General features: G+C 39.9%; 1 protein-coding gene across 5 annotated transcripts in view; it reads right to left on the bottom strand.

The window, feature by feature from the left end:
• LOC135197086 (uncharacterized) overlaps positions 1-20,330 on the bottom strand; it is a 230,264-nt gene that overhangs the window by 116,486 nt on the left and 93,448 nt on the right. For 4 of the 5 annotated variants that reach the window (XM_064224039.1, XM_064224036.1, XM_064224041.1 and 1 more), the window contains exon 2: positions 13,161-17,333. In XM_064224039.1, the coding sequence (XP_064080109.1) occupies positions 13,161-16,965 (3,805 nt within the window). In that variant the 5' untranslated portion in view covers positions 16,966-17,333. Of the gene's footprint in view, positions 1-13,160; positions 17,334-17,439; positions 17,565-20,330 lie in introns of those variants that run through there. The other variant, XM_064224038.1, reaches the window with a different exon arrangement.

Below are 20,330 nucleotides of genomic sequence, written 5' to 3'. Positions count from 1 at the left end.
ATTTTGCTATTTTATAAAATTATAATTACAGTTCACACAATATCAAAACATATAAGAGCTAAAATCAGTAACAAATACTAAGCATGTTTGTTGTAAAATAAAATTACATAAATTTATTGAGATCAAGGATACAGTACCTTTTTTGGATCATACATGTCTTTTCTAATATTTCTTTGTACTTTTACTTGCAAAATTACAATTATAACTGACATACACTCATAAAACATAGGAACTAAAACCAACAGCAACCCCTGTTTATATCTATGAGCAATATATAATAAAACATCATGAGAGAGAGAGAGAGAGAGAGAGAGAGAGAGAGAGAGAGAGAGAGAGAGAGAGAGAGAGAGAGAGAGAGAGGCAGTACATCTCTCCTTAAAGTTAAGTACACAACTAACTCTCTCATGAGCCACCCAATTTATTTAAACCTGTCTAAAAGTTGCCATTAGTGAATTTATGGGTTATAGAAGTAATGGAACCTCTTTCTCACCCGATTCCCCCAAATTGATGGCACATAATACTGTTACTCACCATGAGTGAATCTGTCAACCACCCAACACCTGTTATTACTACTCGTGAGCATATCTGTCCAATAAGGGTTAAGCAGTCTTAGTGGAGTCTGTAGTTTGATTATCCATTAAAAAAGTGGAAGCAGGTGAGGACAGGGCTGCTGGTGAAAAGAAACTTGGAAAAGTTTCGAAGAGATATGCATAAGCTGAAGGGTGAGCATTATGGTTCACTACTACTTCCTCATCCAAAGATACTGGAGATAATAAGTTTGCTTGGAGCCTTCATGAGTAGGCCAAAAATACTGTCAAGCTTTCATTGAATAAGATCCGAGGACAGATCAACAGCTGTGGGCATCTGAGAACTAGCAGCAGGAGTCTGAAGACTAAGAAGTCAACTGTGTGGATGATGGCACCGGGCGCTGGACTGCTGGAGTCGCAAAATATGGAACGTTACTGAACACCTGAAGGTAGGAACTGGATGATCAGCTGAAGTTGCTACTGGGCACTCAGATGTCAATGGGCACTCTGAAGAGCTTGGGAAGCAATGGGAGCTTGGGCACTAGTGAGTGCTTGGGCATTCTTGGGCACTCAGGCACTACTGAGCAGTAACAGGTGCTTGGGTGCTAAGAGGTGCTTGGAGACTCAAGAGAGGTCGGGTGCTAACAGACTTTCAAGCATTACTGGGTGCTCAAATTCCAAAGAAAACTCAGGAACTGCTGAGTGCTCAGGAACTGCTGAGTGCTCAGGTGCTTGTTTGTGCTCAGGAGAAAAAGATTGGTGCTAAAAAAAATTACATCTTGGAAGATGAGAAGCATTTATGAGAATCAGAGCATTTGGGAGCTGAACTCTGATTCTCTATGATGGGGGATTGCTAAAGGAAAATGCTCTGGGCTGTCCCAATGACTACAGAATGGACGAGAACTACAAACAGATTCTTTGAACTTTTTACTGGGCACTGGAGGAGAGTGAGTCACATCCACTGCACAACTTTTCAAAGGTCATGATTTGTCCGCAAAGTGCCATTGGCACCTGGGACTATACTCCCCTGAAGTCGACAAAAGATGAAGCACTTCCATTGAGACGCCTTTCCAGTGGCTCATACATATACAATACGGTCCCCAATTATATGAAAATTTGGTCAATCCACAGCCTTGCAGAACTGGAAAATCGCAGATTTCGATACTCATGTTTTATGAGAATAATTCCATTAAGGCCAAGGCAAATGGCAACTTAGCCAGTCAAACTTATTTACTACCCATTTTCAATACTTTCTATGTACTATACTGTATTTTTTTCTAATATGAAATTTTCTTAAGGATAAATAAAACATTAAAAAAGTTTTAAAGACTTTTTTAATAACTTGAAAAAGTTTAAAATTATACCCAGGATGGTGAAAACTCCCACACGCAAACACTGCCACCATTGGGTGCAAGTGTACTATATGATACAGTCATTTCCTGCAGTAAAAATCTTTAAAAAATCTTTTGAGTGGAATTTCCTCTACCCATCCTCTGCCAAAAAACCTTCAAACTCCTCTATCTCATCCTCTGTGAAGAGTTCTATTGCAGAAGGAAAGCTTTGTGAACCATTTGAGTAATGAGAACCAGCACGAGACTGAGAACGATAGCGATGATGATGATACCGATCATCCATACACACTGTGCTATGACGTCACAAATGCGTGAGGCGCAGCCTTCCGTTTTAGCCAATGGCTGAGCAGGAGCCTTCATTCTTAACCAATGGCTGAGCAGGAAATCTTTCTCTTACATTCCCCACCCTTCTCTCAGGCATCAGCGAACTCCCCCCCCACCTCAAAATACTTGAAAAGACAATAGATTTGATAAGTTTTGTGGTGTGTGGTGCGTCACTCACAGACTTTGAATGGCACCACAGATTCAGAAAATCTATTTTTGAGACAATACTATATATGGACTTATAGATTCTGGCATAGATGCCAAGCACTGGGGCAACTAAGGCCATTCAGCACTGAGAGGGAAATGGATAATGACAAGGTTTCAAAGGAGTAACAGAAAGAAAACCTTGCAGTTGCACATTGAATGTTATGAGAGGGTGGACAGTAAGTGGCTCTCCTTCACAACCTTGGAAGTTACAACAGGTGTGACCAAGGGAGCAACTACGCATGGGCAGACACTGACCTCCCTTAGGCTATCAGGTTTAGGGGAGTATGAAATTGACTTTGGCCTAGGAGCATCATCGGGTTGAGCAGCCACCTCCTCCACCAACACTACACTAGCACTACTAACACTCATATTGTCCAACAGGACTTTCACTGAAGACCCTAATTGGGCCATGGTCTTCACTATTAACTAAAACCTTGTCACACTTCGAGCAAGACTTGCAATGGGGTCAGGTTTAGAAGCGTGGGACCCAGGTAAATGAGAGGGTGGAACATAGTGAGAACTGGGAACAGGAGTCGCAGCGATTACAGGCTCAGAAACAGGAATATTAACATTAGCATTAGACTTGGAAGATTCCTGGCTAACTAAAGTCTTCCTATTCTCAGCTCTGGCAGTTGCCTTTCTCTTTTTATCTCTAGCCAATTTATTTAAATGTGACTTTCAACTCTTCCATTTTTTATTATCCCAGTCCATACACCCCTGACACCTTAAGTCTACTGAGCATCCGTATCCCCTACAATCTGTGCCCAGCATATGTGCATTGTAGGATTCCTTAACCAGTTGAGTTGCAGCTTTGCTACAATACCTAAAGCTAGCTGAACTTGAATCAGACATCATGAAGTGAACAAGTCAACTAAGAGTCAAAATTTGGAAAAAGTTGTTAATCGTGAAAAAAAACAAATCAGTAAACAACGGTCTCATAAAAGGAACCTAACACTAAATGTGCTGAAATGCTACCATATACAAGAATACTTCACTAATTGGGTGAAATGAAAAATAGGAACTGCAATGCATTCCAAAATTAAGGTGCTTTATAGTCATACTCTAGCAGAAACAAATTGAAGCTCTTTGCAGAGTTGTTCCTATCTTTCCCTGAAAGTGGTGGGGGCAAGTCACCTACCCAAAAAAAAATTAGCGCGACCCGTGAATTTCAAAGTTTTAGCTGCTGTGTGAGTAAAACTATAGCTATTTAATTAATAATTGGTAAGTTACTTACATATACAGGCGGTCCCCGTGTTACGACAGGGGTTCCGTTCTTAAGACGCGTCGTAACCTGAAAATCGTCGTAAGCCGGAACGACGTTCTTGAAAACATGTCCACAGGGAAAATTTCACTACTAATTTGCAATTTTTCTTAGGGCCGTATCTCTATAAAATTATCACTAATTTACTTTTTTCATGTGCAACACTGTGTATTCACAAATTACTGTATATTTTCATTAAAATACAAGAGAGAGAGAGAGAGAGAGAGAGAGAGAGAGAGAGAGAGAGAGAGAGAGAGAGAAATAACTCCTTACGGTTTCAATAGATTGAAATGAATGTCTGTAGGCAACTTTTTCCCCCTCCCATAAATACATATATTTCTCCAGAGAAGAGAGAGAGGACTGTGCAATTATGTTTGTCTGTCTATCAATTCTTTTGCTGAGAGCGAGAGATAAAAGGAAGAAATAGAAACACCAATTGTATGACAAGTATCTTGTAGAGAAGAGGAGCAGAGAATGAGAGGACGAGAGATAGAGAGAGGAGATGAGAGAGAGACGAGGAGAGAGAGGAGAGAGTAGAGAGAGAGAGAGAGGAGAGAATTACATAAAACCATTAAATTCGTTGACCATTGTATGGCATTGTTAAGCTCCAGTGTCACTCGAGTTTGAGGTGGGGAAATTGATACAGAAAAAGACAAAGGGAAGAATTTCTTTTGAAATTAGTTATCGTATTATTACTACTTCTATTATTATTATTATTATTATTATTTGAAAATATAATAAACACGTGCATCTACCATAAAAATTCTCTCATCTCAGTAAGAAAGAGGAATTATCCTTACAAGTGAAATGGAAAGGTCATTTTCATCTCTTTAAAATACGACCATTATGAATTTTGTAATTAAAGTTTTATTATATTAAATAACTGAAATTATCAATAAACATTTTACATACTAGTACCATAAAAATTCTTTCATCTCGGTAAGAGAGTAGAGAGAGAGAGAGAGAGATAGAGGAGAGAGAGAGAGAGAGTGTTTATCTCTCTCTGTTCTCTCAAAAAATACTTATAACGCTTCCAGCGAAAGAGAGGGAGGGAGTTAACACTATGACCCATTATTATCTTGTGTGGCAAAAGAGAGAGAGAGAGAGAGAGAGAGAGAGAGAGAGAGAGAGAGAGAGAGAGAGAGAGTCAACCTTAATTAAAAGTGACATGGATAGATTAGTATGTATTGCATTTCTTTAAAATACTATCACATATGAATTTTTGTAATTACAGTTATTATTATTATTATTGTTATTATTATTATTTGAAAGTAGTATTAAAAACAAATAGTACAAGTACATAAAAAATCTCGAGTCTCAGTAAATGAGAGAGAGAGAGAGAGAGAGAGAGAGAGATAGAGGGGGGAAAATGTCAGGACCCCGTGATTGCAACACTGCAGCTCTTCCCCCAAATTTTCCCCCTCCTGGCTGTCACACCCCAAATTTTCCCCCTCCTGGCTGTCACAGAACTTGATATATCTGACAGTTTTTGTACCTGAATCTCCAGAAAAGGTTACTGGAAGTTACTTGAAGAAGACTGGGATTTTCTTCATTCTTCCATAATTTTTTAAATATAAGCTAAAATAGTAAATCATTTATTTATCATACTAAAAAACATACATCTTTGTAGTATAGAGAGAGAGAGAGAGAGAGAGAGAGAGAGAGAGAGAGAGAAACTGTGCTAAACTATAAAGGATTCTTATCTTATCATAGTATGTGTTTTTTAAAAGCGTCGTAAACTCGGAGCGTCGGAAGCGTCAGCGTCGTAACCTCGGAACAAGTGTCATAACCCAGGGCGGATTTTTCAATGAATATTCAAGAACAAGCGTCGTAACCTCGGAACGTCGTAAGCCGGACCCGTCGTAACCCGGGGACCGCCTGTATATACTAAAAATAATTAAGAAATGCTACAACAATTCTCATCAACAAAGAGCATAATGGCTACTTCCGAGAAAAAATTTCTAAAGGGACAGTACATTTTCTAATGGAGACATGTCAAAAGAAAATGTTCTGATGTAAACACAAAACAGGTCACAGAGAGATGGCAATCACAGAAAACAGCAAAAAATCTCAAATTTTCAAATATAACAACAGATATGACAGAAAATGGATTAAAGTTAACCATCCAACAATATAATATGTACAAAAAGAATAATCTAGAGAAGACCAAAAAAAATGAAGACTTGAAATAAAATTGGAAGAAATAAGAGGAGAAAAATGTTATTTTCATGATAAAATAAACATTTGTACATACTCACCTGGTAGTTATATATATAGCTTACGTCCCTGACGTCACAGCAGAATTCAAAACTCGCGGCAATCGCCGATTGGGTAGTCAGGTGCACCACCTGTGCACACTCTACCCAGGTACGTAGAACCGTTCCAACTGTTCCTCAAATCTTCCATGCCCATAGTCTCTAGAGGGGAGGAGGGTGGGAATTTAATTATACATAACTACCAGGTGAGTATGTTCAAAAATTTATTTTATCATGAAAATAACATTTTCAAACATCTAACTCACCTGGTAGTTATATATATGTATAGCTGATTAACACCTTTGGTGGAGGGTCAGAGACAGCTATCATCGTTGGAATTGACGTAAGAGTTCAATAAAAAACAAACTTACGGGTTCGTACCTGTTAAGGAAGCTGACTTCAATGATATCCTGACTCATTATGTCTGCTTTCCTTATGAGATCCAGCAATCCACCCAGGGGGTTGAAGACCTCTTGGAGACTGTCAACCGGTCAAACCTCTATGTGACTAGACTCTCTACAATACCCTTGTTCCGGGCGCTACCAAGGAACAAGTTGATCACCTGACTAAGGATCAATGATTGTGGGAGACTGCGTCCAGTCTCCACAAACAACCATAAAATTCAACAGTTCCAAGGTAAGAAAAAGGGTATTGGGTTATGGGATTTCAGGGGTAGTCCCCTGTCCCACTACTGTATGAGCTGCTACGAACGGTCCCAATTCATAGCAGCCTTCATACAGAGTTTGCACTTGCCCCAGATAGTGTGACACAAACACTGATTTGCTTCTCCAAAAGGTTGCGTTCAGGATATTTTGAAGGGATCTATTCTGTTTAAAAGCTACAGAGGTTGCTCGGTGCAAACCTCTTGAGTCTTCACTTTTCAGTAGCTTGAGATCCGCTGCATTAAATGTTGAATGTGTGTCCTTGATTAAATGTCTTATAAAAAAAGGATAGAGCATTCTTTGACATTTGCAGAGAGGGCCTTCTCACAGAACACCAAAGCCCCTCTGAATTGCCACGTAATTACGTACTTCGTTCTTTCCAGGTTGCCTCAGGGCTCTTACCGCATAAAGAACTCTCTTTACTTCCTTACCTGTGAGATCCGACAGGTTTGTAATCTCAAACAACTTGGGCCAGGCTGAGAAGGGCGTTCGTTCTTTGCTAGAAATCCCAGCTGTAGAGGGCAGAACAGTATTGCCCAGCTTGAAAACCTACAGCTTTGCTGAAGGCATGGATTTCACTGACTTTTTGCTGTCGCTAGACTAACCAAGAAGAGAGTTTTCAAGGTGAGGTCCCCAAACGATGTTTCCTGTAAAGGCTTGAACCTATCACTCATGATAAACTTCAGGACTTCGTCCAGATTCCATGCTGGAGGGGACTGTAGTCTCGCTTTAGTAGTGTCGAAAGATCTGAGAAGGTCTTGGAGATCTTTATATTCAGACACATTTAAGTTTCTGTAATTGAAGACATCTGCGAACATGGTTATGTATCGCTTAATGGTCAAGGTTACGACTTTTCTTAAAGTCTGTAGCGAAGAGTCTCTCATTCTCCTATCCTATTGCAGCGAAGATTCTTCTTCTCGGCAATGGACAGGACATAAGATAGCGACACTCCATGGGGGTGTCCACGGTATGGATACTGGGACAATCTATTAGGATTAAGTCATGATTGTTCTGGAACAACCTACTAAGTCCACAGCGTATACCGTTTAACTGACTCGGGCGCTCTGACAACTGCCTACTGACTGTGTTGTGAGGTAAGTTGTCTAAGCTTCCGAGAAAGTCACGTGACCTTTGCCTTTTAAAGGGTTATGCCGAGAAACCATACAAATTGTCTATTTGTTTGTCACTGATGCTGGACGGAGAGGTGGTGAATCTCTTAACGAGGTGATGATTCTCTTGAGGCATGTGCCCAATAGGCGAAAGTCAATTGCCTTCTAGAGACCGAGGTCTTTAATGGTAAAATATACTCATAGTCGTTGAATCTCAGCTAAGAAGAAACCACACTTATTGCATTGAAGACGAAGGTGGAAAGTGAATGCAACCTACGTCTTCACAGCCGAATTGAGAGAAGGATTCTCAAGATTCTGAACCTGTGTTTACAAAAGACTGAAAACGCTACCAGCTATTTCATTGCTGTAAGGCGTAGTTGCAATGAAAACGAGGCGGTTTCCAGTAATGAAAAACACAGGGAAGTACTACTTCTCGTGGGCTGATCCTATGGAAGTAGAGCTGGTAGGTCGGGGAGCAGGCTATGTCTTCCGTATATATCTGACAATTCGGGGTGAACAATGAACAATTGCACCACTCCGAATACGAGATATTTTGAAGACAAACTGTGATGTGAGAAGAAAATATTCCTCATTCTCGCAATGCGATGCAGCGGGAGACTAGTAAAGACTTCTGTTACCGTGTGGTAAATGTTAATCCGAGACCTAAGCCCGATATTGTTGGACAGAGAAAAGGTTCGGTAGTCAATGATTGTAGGGGAGAGAGACATAACCCGACAGTGCATCTCGGAGAGCCATCTGGTACTGGGTTGTCTTCTGCAGTCCCCTACCCTACTCTGTTAGCTCTTGCTCCCTCGCTATCCTGAGTTGTCAGGTAATCCATTCCTTGAAGGAATGCGTTCGGCTAGAATAATCGAGCATTAAAAAATAGGTCTACGTATTATGCTCGAGTAATTATATTTAAATGAAACTGATTTCAGTAAATACAAAAAACTAAGGTGGTGTTGTCGTGACCATACCATAATTATCTTAAAAATCAAAACTGGTAACTCCTGGGATGTAGACCGTCCCGAGTTGCAGTTCCATTAGGATATTAATCTCGCTGTCACAAACCATAGAATTAACTACGGTATGCGACTATTCCTCGGACAATTCAACTTCTTAACAGAATCATGTCTCGAGGGTAATATAATATATTTGTAGGTTTCTGTACAAAGATTTCCATCCTAAACTATTCCCCTTTGAGGAATGAGAAAAAAGGATTGGAAATCTAAATTCTTCCTTCTCTAGTCAAGAGAGTGAAGGAGAAGTCTTCCCTTAAGGAAAAACTCAATAGTGAAAAACAGAAAAAAAACCCAAAGACGAAATTTCAAGCCAAACTGGATGTTTGCTTCTGTACTCCAGGGTTGGTCGTTTACCGAGAGATATTCTTACTTCAGTAGTAGTTGTTATCGCAAACATTAGAAATTCCAGGAATCCGAGCATTCGGTGAGATTCCCGATTATCGTAAAAACAATTATCTGGGATTCCCGGTATTAAGTCCTGCGTGGCCTTTTGGGCTAAGGCAGAGGAGACATTCAGCAACTCTTGTGCTGAAAGAGGCGTATAAAGCAGGTCCAATGAATGGGCATGACCTCATAAGTAACTCGATCTTTAAGTAATCCACCCTTGTCAGAAGCCTCTTTTCTTCTTCTAGCCACCGGTCTTGTGTTCCGTCTACTGAAGGATCTTTCTCGAAAGGGCCGAGAAACTCGAGGTAGAGTTATTTTCTTGAGTTTCTGTCCTCCAAAAATTGTTGGTAGGACCTTCCTTACTGCCTTTGTCATTAGATCTTGCGGGAAAAGCTGTGGAAAGGGGAGCAAGCAGCAATTCCACTTTTTTGAATGGGTGTGACCCCATCCGAAAGGAAAAAACACATTTGGGCCCTTTTCTTCAGAAATCTCGCAGAGAAAAGAGCCGCTAGCTCGTTCGACCTGTCTCGAAGAGCTCTGGCAATTCAAGACATAAGGTGAACAAGTTCTTTATCAAAAGACTTGAAGGATTCTATTTTCTTCCCCAAAGATTCCAGAGTTCAGTCTAAGAAAATTAAATCCCTCGAAGGCTCTAAAAAAAAATCTTTGAGGATTTTCCATTTAAGAGGTAGACAACAAAAACCTTCGTCTCTCCCCTAATACCAGATGCTAGATCTAGATTCTAATCTGGCTGGAGGAAATGAGAAAGCTGTTTTTCCCTGGTCTTTCTTAGAGTACATCCCTTCCTTCATGATATTCAAGGCTCTTTTCGAAGAGCGCAATAATACCATCTTCGTGTAGTCGGATTCTTTAGAAGCTTTCCCTAGAGTGAACTCTGAAGGTGGGGAACGAGGGGCAGCTGGAACAAAACTTTCCGGAAAAAGTTCCGCGAAAACTTTCATAAGTCTTTTAAGATCTGCTGAAGATTGTAGGTCCGTTTGATAGTCTTCCTCGGAAACGTCTTGCATCGATCAAAAGGAGAATGGGGGATGTCTTCATTCCTTTTTTCTGATCGAGACATAACTGATGTAGCAATGTCATGTTTCGTTTGTGCATCCAAAATGAATTCTTGATGTTCTGAATCTTGGAGTCGAGAATGCTGATGTTCGTCTATATGATCCGGACTTTTATGAAGTTTGGTGTCTTGAGGATCAGTCACTTGACACCTGTAGCTTTTGAGCCTACTTTCATGACGGCTGTCGTCCTGGCGTCTATCTTCTTTGATGTATTGTCGCCGTAAAACCTGATGATCGACATCCTGCTTTCCAGTTTCTTGATGCCTGGCGTCTTGTCGTCCAGTTCCTTGACGCCTGGCGTCCTGCCTCATGACGCTTGGCGTCCTGGCTTCCAGAATCTTGACGCCTGGCGTCCTGCTTTAAGACGTTTTTTGTCCTGGCGTCCTGCTTCAAGACGTTTGGCGTCCTGGCGTCCTGCTTCAAGACGTTTGGCGTCCTGGCGTCCTGCTTCAAGACGTTTGGCGTCCTGGCGTCCTGCTTCAAGACGTTTGGCGTCCTGGCGTCCTGCTTCAAGACGTTTGGCGTCCTGCTTCAAGACGTATGGCGTCCTTGCGTCCAGAAACTTGACGTATGTCGTCCTGGCATCCAGAATCTCGCTGTCTAGCGTCCTGGCGTCCAGGCTCTTGACCTTCCTTATCCTTTCGACGTTTATCAGTAAGAGTGGCAGGTTGATATGACTGCATAAGAGAGGAGAGCTTCTGCTTAAAATATTGCAGTACGGAAAACTGCGGAGCTTCTTGCTGCTGGGGACAGACTGGGGAAGCTGCAAAGTCAATCTCTCTCTCTTCATTCTGTTCGTCTTGAGATAAAAGGCCTGAAGCATGCCAATGCGAAGGAGGAGCAGGAGCACGCACTGAAGGCATCCAATCGTCCGATACTTCCTTTCCTCTTACCAATGACGACGGTCGCCTGTGCGACATCTTGCGTCTTAGCTTGGTAGGAGAGCAAGCTTCGGAGTCGAAAGAGAAGCGTTCAGGGGTTGCAGCACGCTTTTCTCGACGCCTGGCTGCTACAAAGACTACATCCTGGCAGTTCTTGACGCTTGACGTCCTGTTCTACTGGATGTCTGCTTTTTAAGGGGTCTTGATAAGACTGCATTAAAGAGGAGAGTTTCTGCTTCAAATCTTGAAGTAAGGAAAAACTACGGTCCAGCGATCCACTCAGGGGGCTGAAGACCGATTTGGAGACTGCTTCCTGCTGCTGGAGACAGCTGGGGAAGCCGAAACCTTAATATCTCTCTCTCCATCTTGTTCAGTTAAGAGACGAAACGTCCTGAAGACAAATGTCAAACCGCCGGAGGGGCTGGAGAATGAACTGAAGGCATCTAATCGTCCGATACTTTCTTTCTTCCTATCAGACGACAGCCGCCTGTGCGACATCTTGCATCTTAGTTTGGTAGGAGAGCAAGCATCGGAGTCGAAAGGGGAGCGGTCAGGAGTTGCAACAAGCACCGAAAGTCTCCCTTCGTCCGATACTTCCTTACCCCCTGCCAAATGCGACGGCCGCCTGTGCGACATCTTGCGTCTTATATTGGCAGGAGAGCAAGTATCCAAAAACAAAGAGAAAAAATCCGGAGTTGCAGCCTACATTTCTCGACGCTTGGCATCTTGGCGTCCAGCCTCGTCTGATTACCGGCAGACGACGAATAAAACACTTTAACCTCGCCTTTCCAATGGCGAGGGTGAGCGTCCTGGGGATCGTCAACAGGTACGCTCGAGGGGACGGCCGCTCGGGAGCTAAAGCCTCTCGCCTCCCTTCGTCGGTCGACTTTCCTTCTCACAGGGGTTGGTGAGCTTGGAAGAGGTCTAGGACTAGGAGCACGACAGGTCCGAGCGGTCGCACCCTCCACTGCACTTACACTTGCATTGATTTTAACACTGTAACTTGTGATTTTAAGATCTCTCACATTCGACCATGATTTCTCCCTGTTTCTACATGGGCCTCTACTAAGGGCTTGAATGGTCGTTATCATGTCCTCTAAAGTTGGACAAACACCTGTATCAGTGGGGGAATAGGAACTATGTATTACTACGGAAGCAGGATCAATATGATCACTTGAATATTTATAGGAGAGCGAGACCTACTACTCTTCGCTCTTGTGATCTTCTTATTATTTTCAAGCTATCGTACACAGCAATAATATCCAGTCATATTCAGGTTAAAGAAAACATTTTTCCTCATATCATCCAACTCACCACTCTTGCCTCTTACGACTATTCTTAACTGATATATATAGAATAAGGATCTATTGAGGTTTTAGCAAGCTGAGAATTATATCCTCTCACCCACATTCTTATTCTCGAAGCAGAGTCAGATATTGTTTGGAAAATGCAAAAGAGAGATCAAGAATAAGCAAGAGTCAAAGCAATAATATTCTGAATCAAACATTCTTATCATCATCATTCATTATGATCCATCATTATTATTACGATGATCCACATGTACCCAACAACAAGCGAAAGCCAAAGCCAAAGTGTACTTCCCCAAATAACTGTGAAGAAAACACGGGCCAAGCGAGCGAAATTCCAACGATGTCACCGTAGCAGCGGCAGGGAAGATCTGAGGAACAGTTGGAACGGTTCTACGTACCTGGGTAGAGGGCGCACAGGTGGTGCACCTGACTACCCAATCGGCGATTGCCACGAGTTTTGAATTCTGCCGTGACGTCAGGGACGTAAGCTATATATATATAACTACCAGGTGAGTTAGATGTTTGAAATTGCAGTTGTATAAGTTTTGCATGTTTATGTCAACATGCCCTGATGTGAGGTGAAAGGGCATTGCCCTTACATAATGAGGTAGCATTTTGCTCATTGTCTACAATGGATTCCAATGTTTCATCTCATAATAGAATATTTACAATTCCTATTCAACATTAGTGTAAGGCCAATTACTTTCTGCTGGAAGTAGATTTAGTGTGTTCCAAAAAATGAAGAAACTTTTAAACTGTATAAGAAACCAACATTAGAGAAAGTTACCTTTTTTTTCTTCCAAGGAGTTTGGCTGATAAATATTATTATTTTCACTTGATATTACTGGCACTGGGTACACATTTCCACTGGAGTTCTCACACAAATTTTCCATATAAAACCCACTCCCACTGGTGTCAACTGTGGGTAAACTTACAGTGAACTGAATGTTGGAAGGATTTTTACAAACTTTTATGTCCATGTCATCTTGAGAATGCTTAATAGTTTCATCTGTATTTTGTCCAACAATTTTAGTGATAGCAGGTTCAGACAGTGAACGCCTGAGTGCCGTCTTCCATTGTTCACTTGCATTGCCTTTTTGCTGTTCATTTGTTAACAGCATACTATTTTCATTTGTATTATGAGTAGTTTCAGCAGCAGTATGACCTTCTACTTTCAGTATTTTCATGGGTTGTCTACTACACCAATTGCTGTCAATTTTTCTTTTCCATGCTTTGAAGTAACTAATGGGTGGCTCATATGTAGGATCATCATCTTCGCCATTCACATTCCTAGACCGAATACATTTTTTAACAGACTTCCTTGGTTTTACTTGGCCTTTTTTGCCTTTATTATTCCTACATCCATTTTTAGACTTGTTCTGTTGCTCTTTCAATGACCACTTCAAGGAATCTTGCTGACCAACAAAATTACGACACGTCTCACAATTGTAATCTGTACACTTTGTTACATGATTTCTATAAACTATACTTAAATGCAATTTTAAAGCTTGATTATGAAGATTTTGCAAGTCATGCCTGGTCAAGTATCCTCTATTTACAGCTTGGGGAGGAATGGTGAGTTGTTGCAAAATAGCTTCTGGTACTGTGGGAAAATGAATTTTTAACTCTTTCACTAGATTTCTGTTCTTCACAGCTTTAGGTATCGAACTTGGAGTACATTTCATTTTAATTCTGTCTTCAGACCCTAAACTACATTTAGTATATGATCCATAACCTCCCTGATTATGGGCTAATATCTTTGGTCTAGTCCTTACCGTTATTCTAATTGGCTCGGAAATCTTATCACAAGTCTGATTTTCTAAAGGCTTCTTACAGCCATTGGCGTTCACATGAGAGTCTGCAGGTGCAACAGGCCAAGCTGGTTTTATCAAACTTTGCTTTAAAATACTGTCTCTTCCATCAATTTGTACAATTTGAAGGGTACTGATAGAATTTGTTTTTGACTTGCCAGCTTGTGTTGTAATACTAGTTATAGGTAGACTATAATGAGCAAAGCCATTATTAAGTGTATTTGTTGTTGATGGTAATACAACATAAATGGGTTTGCAGTTTGAATTCTGAGAATAAGGATCAATTACTTGTCCTGCAGTTGAAAATGTAACCGCTGATGAAGATACTGGTAGCAATACATCACTAGTTTCCAAAATTGTTTGTTGTATTACCTGATTCAATGTCCCAATACTTTTGGTATTTGATGAAGAGCCCACAATATAATTAGTATTTTGAAAGTTTGATTTAATATATTGTATTGCTGGCTTTTTTGAAAGTCCAGAGATAAAGTCACTACTAGCATGTAGTTGACTACATGATGTGTTAGCAGGTATTAACTTGGTTGATGGTTCACACATTTTTTCTCCTGCTGGTATAAATGATACCATATCAGTCTTTACAGTATTAGGTATAGCAATGCTCATACCAGTCGTTCCTATGGGCAGAATGAGATTATCTTGCTTTTGCTCATTAATGTTAATTACTGAAGGTGTTCTTTCTACTATAGGTTCATCATAAGTAGCAAAGTATTTGCAAGAAACATATCTAGGGCTAAACATATTCTTATTTGAACTACTATTTCCTTTCAACTGCTCAGCATAAGCTTCAGCAGACTTATGAGGTCTAAGATCTAACTTCGTAGATCTATCTTTCCCTAAAGTGGGCCGCATCAGCTTAGGTATCCGAGAAACCTTTTCTGTTGTTCGTCCTTTATCAAAGTTCCTTACTGGCTTGCCTGCAGGCCGTACTTTGAAGGCAACCCTTTTTGGAATTCCTGGAGTGTCTACACAGCTACTGTTTGGTTGGATTATTTTTGTTTGCACAGATGAACTTGACTCAGTAACTTTTGGTATCACATGGTCACTTCTATTTACACAGCTCTTGTCTGACATAATGGCACACTTATCAGCACTATTCTCATATTCCTCACGGGATGTTATCAGCTCACTGAAAATCAGAGCAGACTCTGATTTTTCCATCGAGTCATCAAAGTATATATTATTTTCAGCATCATTGGAAAGATCATTCCTGGTGCTCTTACTATTATTGTTTTCATTAGCCTTCTGGTTGCCTTCTGGGGTCTGAAATAATGTATCCAATGAAAAGTCTGTTGTTCCATCCAAGCTTGTAATAAAATCATCTACTTGTGCCTTTCCACTAATGCTTGATGAACAAGAGGATATCTGGTCAAGAACTGGTGAATCGGACTGTGCAGAATCAAGCAAGAAATCTCCTTCAGGAACAGGCAATTGAACTTCATTTGTATGAATTTCATCAAGAATATCAGCAACATCTGATATTATATCATTGATATTTGATACTTCACTTGATTTTGATGGTTGTTTAGATGACTCTGGAAACTTCAGATCATCAAATCTACTGCAGTTTAAAGTGTTCTGTAAAATATTACCCTTATCTGATGTTTCGGTTACCTCTGATGAGTTTGATTCTGGAAACACATTCTGTAGGTTTGGTATGTCAAATATCATGTCAGCAGTGTGTGATTTATTTTCTTGGACACCTTCAGTTATTCTATTTACACCAATTACTTCCAAACTTGCACTTTGGTCATACACAGCAATTTTTTGCTGAGGATAATTACATGAGGTTGTCTGTTCATCACTTGAAGTGCAATGAATGTCTTGAAATGAACCTAATAATTCATCCACTATACTTTCTTGGTCACAATTCCACATTACATTTGAAGACGTTATAGGCATGACTGAGGGCCTTGGTGATTGCTGGGTCCAAACTAGTTCATTTGACAGCAACTGATGCTTCACACATTGCTGCCCACAGCTAATGCTGCTACAAGAAGTATCTTGCCCCAGTGACTTATCTAGATAAGAATTATTTGTGCACAAAGTTTCAATAGACAAAGGCACAAAAGACTGGTTATTTACTTTGTTATCAGTAACTGCAGAGCAAATATCACCATCATGAAGTGAAGTTATATGTCTGTCATGAGTCAATGAAGTCTCCAAATTGTCTTCATGAATTTGTGATGTTGGCAGAGGTACTTTGCATGACATCTCCTTATCACCTAAAGGAAAATGGTCTCTACCTTCTGAACTGATTCCCTGTTCTGAAATGTCCCGTAGTAAATTACAAAATTCATCAACGTTCAGTGCATTGTTTTGGAGATTTTCATTCGCAACTACGCTAGAACTTTGAACTACTGATGAGGAATCACACAATTTAGCATCAGCAACATTTACCTGATATCCAGCATCATATGTATTGCTTCTTGAAAGGGAGTCCGTGCTAACTGGTGTAGCAAACGTAGGGTGTAATGTTTGTGACTTGGCATTGAGCACACATCCGAAATTATTCTTTTTCAGGTGATTATTCCATCTATTTTCAACTAAGCTAGTATGAGCTCTTCCATTAAGTTTCTTCGCTGTGTTACTATTCCCTGAAGCGACTACAGGCACCGTAGGTGAACGGACATTTGAAAGATAAATCTTTATCAAGTCTACTTGGGATTTTCCAGCATAGATTATTTGAGAACCAATATGTTTTTCTTTACATGGAATTAAGTATACAACTTCACTGTCAGCCTGATTCACATTCTGATTCATCTCACAATGTTATTAATTTCCTTGGAATACATCCACAACAATCACTTGACAATATTTTGCATTACAATTTCCTACTGGGAACTTGAATAAATCAGCCTTTAGTTTCACACAACTGATTTGAAGATGAAATTTATAAAACAGTTCACACAATTGATTTGAATACCAAGTTTACAATGTTTCCAATAGGAATGTTCAATAAAATACCAGTTTTCATCATGTGCACCATTATCAAATTAATAACTACACAACAGCAATTTGCATACGATACTCAATAAGAAGCAGGGCAAGCAATCAGAGGACACACTCTTGGAGGAGAAAACTTTCCTAGTGAAGGCCTTGTTTCACTTCATTGTTCAGTCATCTAAGACCTGGAAGAGAAATAAATGTACATTACAATCATAGTAACCCCAGCTACTCTTGGAAATATATATAAAGAATGAGTTCAAACTTTAATAAATTACAGTACATCATCACCTTGAAATGCCTGCTGAATTACAACAGATCCAAGGAAGCCTATGAATTCCCATGAGCACCGTATCAATATGTATTGTGCTTGGTAACAGGCATCCTTATAAAGCTGCCAAAAATAAGTATACAAGTTATCAAAAAGTTTAAAAACTGTATTTTTTATATTTTCTATCAATCACACCTTTGAAGAAAGGTATTTGTACTGATGACTCTACCTCACACTTACATCTCTAACAAAAGCTCTACCATAGATCCAAATAATTCACACCGTCAGCCAAGTAATTCTAGTCTGAGGAACATACTAAAGCACATTAGAAATTCATTTGGTTGATACACTTTTAATGTCAACCACCAGAATGACTAGGGAATGGCACTTCTGTTATCATGTCGAATAATACAACAAATCTTTCAAACTACATACTTGTGCTGAGATAAAACTGTAGTACCTCTCTAAAGGCATTGCTCAGAAATTCACTAATGACACCTTACATCCTCATTCCACTGTGAGGGAAGAAAGGGTGAATACTGTTTATAAGCAGACTAAAACATGCCCCGTAACCTTATATGGTAATGGCAACTCTTAGTACTAATTTTTGTAGTGTCAATTTGCCTCCTGTGTGTAAGAAATGATACTACGTATTGTATTTAATTTTTGTGAAATTTAATCCTGAATTTCATGCTCCCCCACATATTATCTGGATCAGAAGTAAAATAAGAAAACTGCAAGGTGTTTGCAAAAGAAGGAAGCAAGAACTACTCATGGAAAAAAATTAACCTTACATTAAAAGGGTATACATTCATTATAAACATGGTATTTTCAAGATAAAAATGTGAAGACAATGCGAAGCAAACACTGATTGGCATTTCCAAAATGTAGAATTTAGAATTGTTAAGAGGGACAAATTTCTTTTAAAGGCCAACAACGTGGCTACTGCATGGAGGAGTGATGTAGTAGTTGCATTTGACAACGTTGTTAAGGGTCACTGGTAAAAGAGAGAGAGAGAGAGAGAGAGAGAGAGAGAGAGAGAGAGAGAGAGAGAGAGAGAGAGAGAGAGAGAGAGGCTGATTTGTTTTGGTTGTTGTCTCGTTAGGTTGTTAAGTGTTCATTGGAGGTAATCGGAAGGGTTTGGATGTTTTGTGTATTTGCTGTATCATGTTTTGTGTTTATCTGTTGTTGTTAAGATAGCATGGGGAGGTTTGTGTCTGTGGTTTTCCGTTTTGAGAGAGAGAGAGAGCATGAATGGTGTATGGGTAGTTAATGAGTGAATTGCTTGTTGGCGGGTGGTTGGGTTCGTCTGCAGACTCGGTTGCGGAGCCTTGAGGGACTCAGAAGGCAGAAGTCTGTATTTGGTAGTTTTTGGGACTGTCAGTCTGGTCAGAGATAGTGAGTTGCTGTTGTATGTTTTCTGGATTGTTCTGATATTGTGTAATTGAGTTTTGTTGTGCTTGTGTCCATCTGAAGGTTGTTGAGCTTGTGAGTTTCTGCTGTCTTTGATTTGTGAATTGTTGTGTTTGTGAGTTGTTGTGAACCTTTATGTTGATTGGTGTTTCTGTTTGTTTGGTGTTTGGTTGGATTTGTTGTTGTTTGGTTTCTGATGCTTGAGTTGGTGTTTGTTTGTGTTGTTATTTGTTGTGATTGTTGTGGTTTTGAGTTGTTGTGTGGTCTCGATGTTGATTGGTGTTTGTGTTGCTGATTTGTTGTGTTTTGAATTGATGTGTGGTCTTGATGTTGATTGGTGTTTGTGTTATTGATTTGTTGTGTTTTGAGTTGTTGTGTGGTCTCGACGTTGATTGGTGTTTGTGTTGTTGATTTGTTGTGTTCTGAGTTGTTGTGTTGTCTCAATGTTGATTGGTGTTTGTTTGTGTTGGAATTGTGGTGTTTGTTTAGGTTATAAAATTTTGGCACATAGCCAAGAGCTGGAGCCGTGGGGCCATTTAGCACATATATATCTTGAAAAATAAATACAAATTAAATTACAAAACTAAAATATAAAAACACTATCACACATACAAACATGCACACAACCAATCTAACATGCAATTCATTCATTCACAAAAGTCAAACAAGAAACTTAAAACAATTCAATGAATAAAATTATAATTTATAAAAAGATTAATATTCCTTAAAAATGTCACAATTTGCTCTGCCTGAGCACCTTCACCTAAAATATTGGCAAGTCTTATTTGCCAGCAAACAAGCTCTACGTTAGTTTTCAAAATGAGGGCACTCCACCAAAATATGCACTACAGTCAAATCCACATGACAGATGGAACAGCGAGGAACCCTCCTATCTGCTCCACTCATTATTAGATACCAGTGAGTATATTTAGTGTGGCCAATACACAATCTAGCTAAAACTTTCTCGGACCTTCTATCCATCCGGCTATGAAGCCAAAGATGAATAGAAGGTCTCATCGACATTATTATTTAAAGTATACCAGTGGACCTGCCACTGGTCTCTATAATATAATTGAATTGTACTTTTAAAATCAGAAATAGGGACGCCCATGTTGGAAATGTGCCTAAGCCTAGTTGCAGCCTTAACTGCAACATCAGCTTGCTCATTCCCAACAATTCCAACATGGGACGGAGCCCAACAAAACCTAACAGAAAAACCTCTTCTAATAATTAAAAGATAAAACTAATCCTGTACCTCTTGCACTAAAGGGTGGCAAGAGACCAGGCTTCTAAAAGAGGATAAAACACACAAAGAGTCGGTAAAAATAGTACATAAAAGCTTGTCAGTACAAGAACTATAAAAAATATATTTAAGAGCAGTCAGAACTGCCAGCAGTTCAGTCGTGAAAACAGAGGAATTAGAGAGCAACAAACACCATCAGAACCCTTCGAGCCATCAGTATACATATATGTAGTCATAAAAGGGATTTTGACGAAA

This window comes from Macrobrachium nipponense, chromosome 18 (assembly GCF_015104395.2).
Source record: "Macrobrachium nipponense isolate FS-2020 chromosome 18, ASM1510439v2, whole genome shotgun sequence".
Lineage (NCBI taxonomy): Eukaryota > Metazoa > Arthropoda > Malacostraca > Decapoda > Palaemonidae > Macrobrachium > Macrobrachium nipponense.
This window is presented reverse-complemented; position numbering and strand designations above follow the sequence as displayed.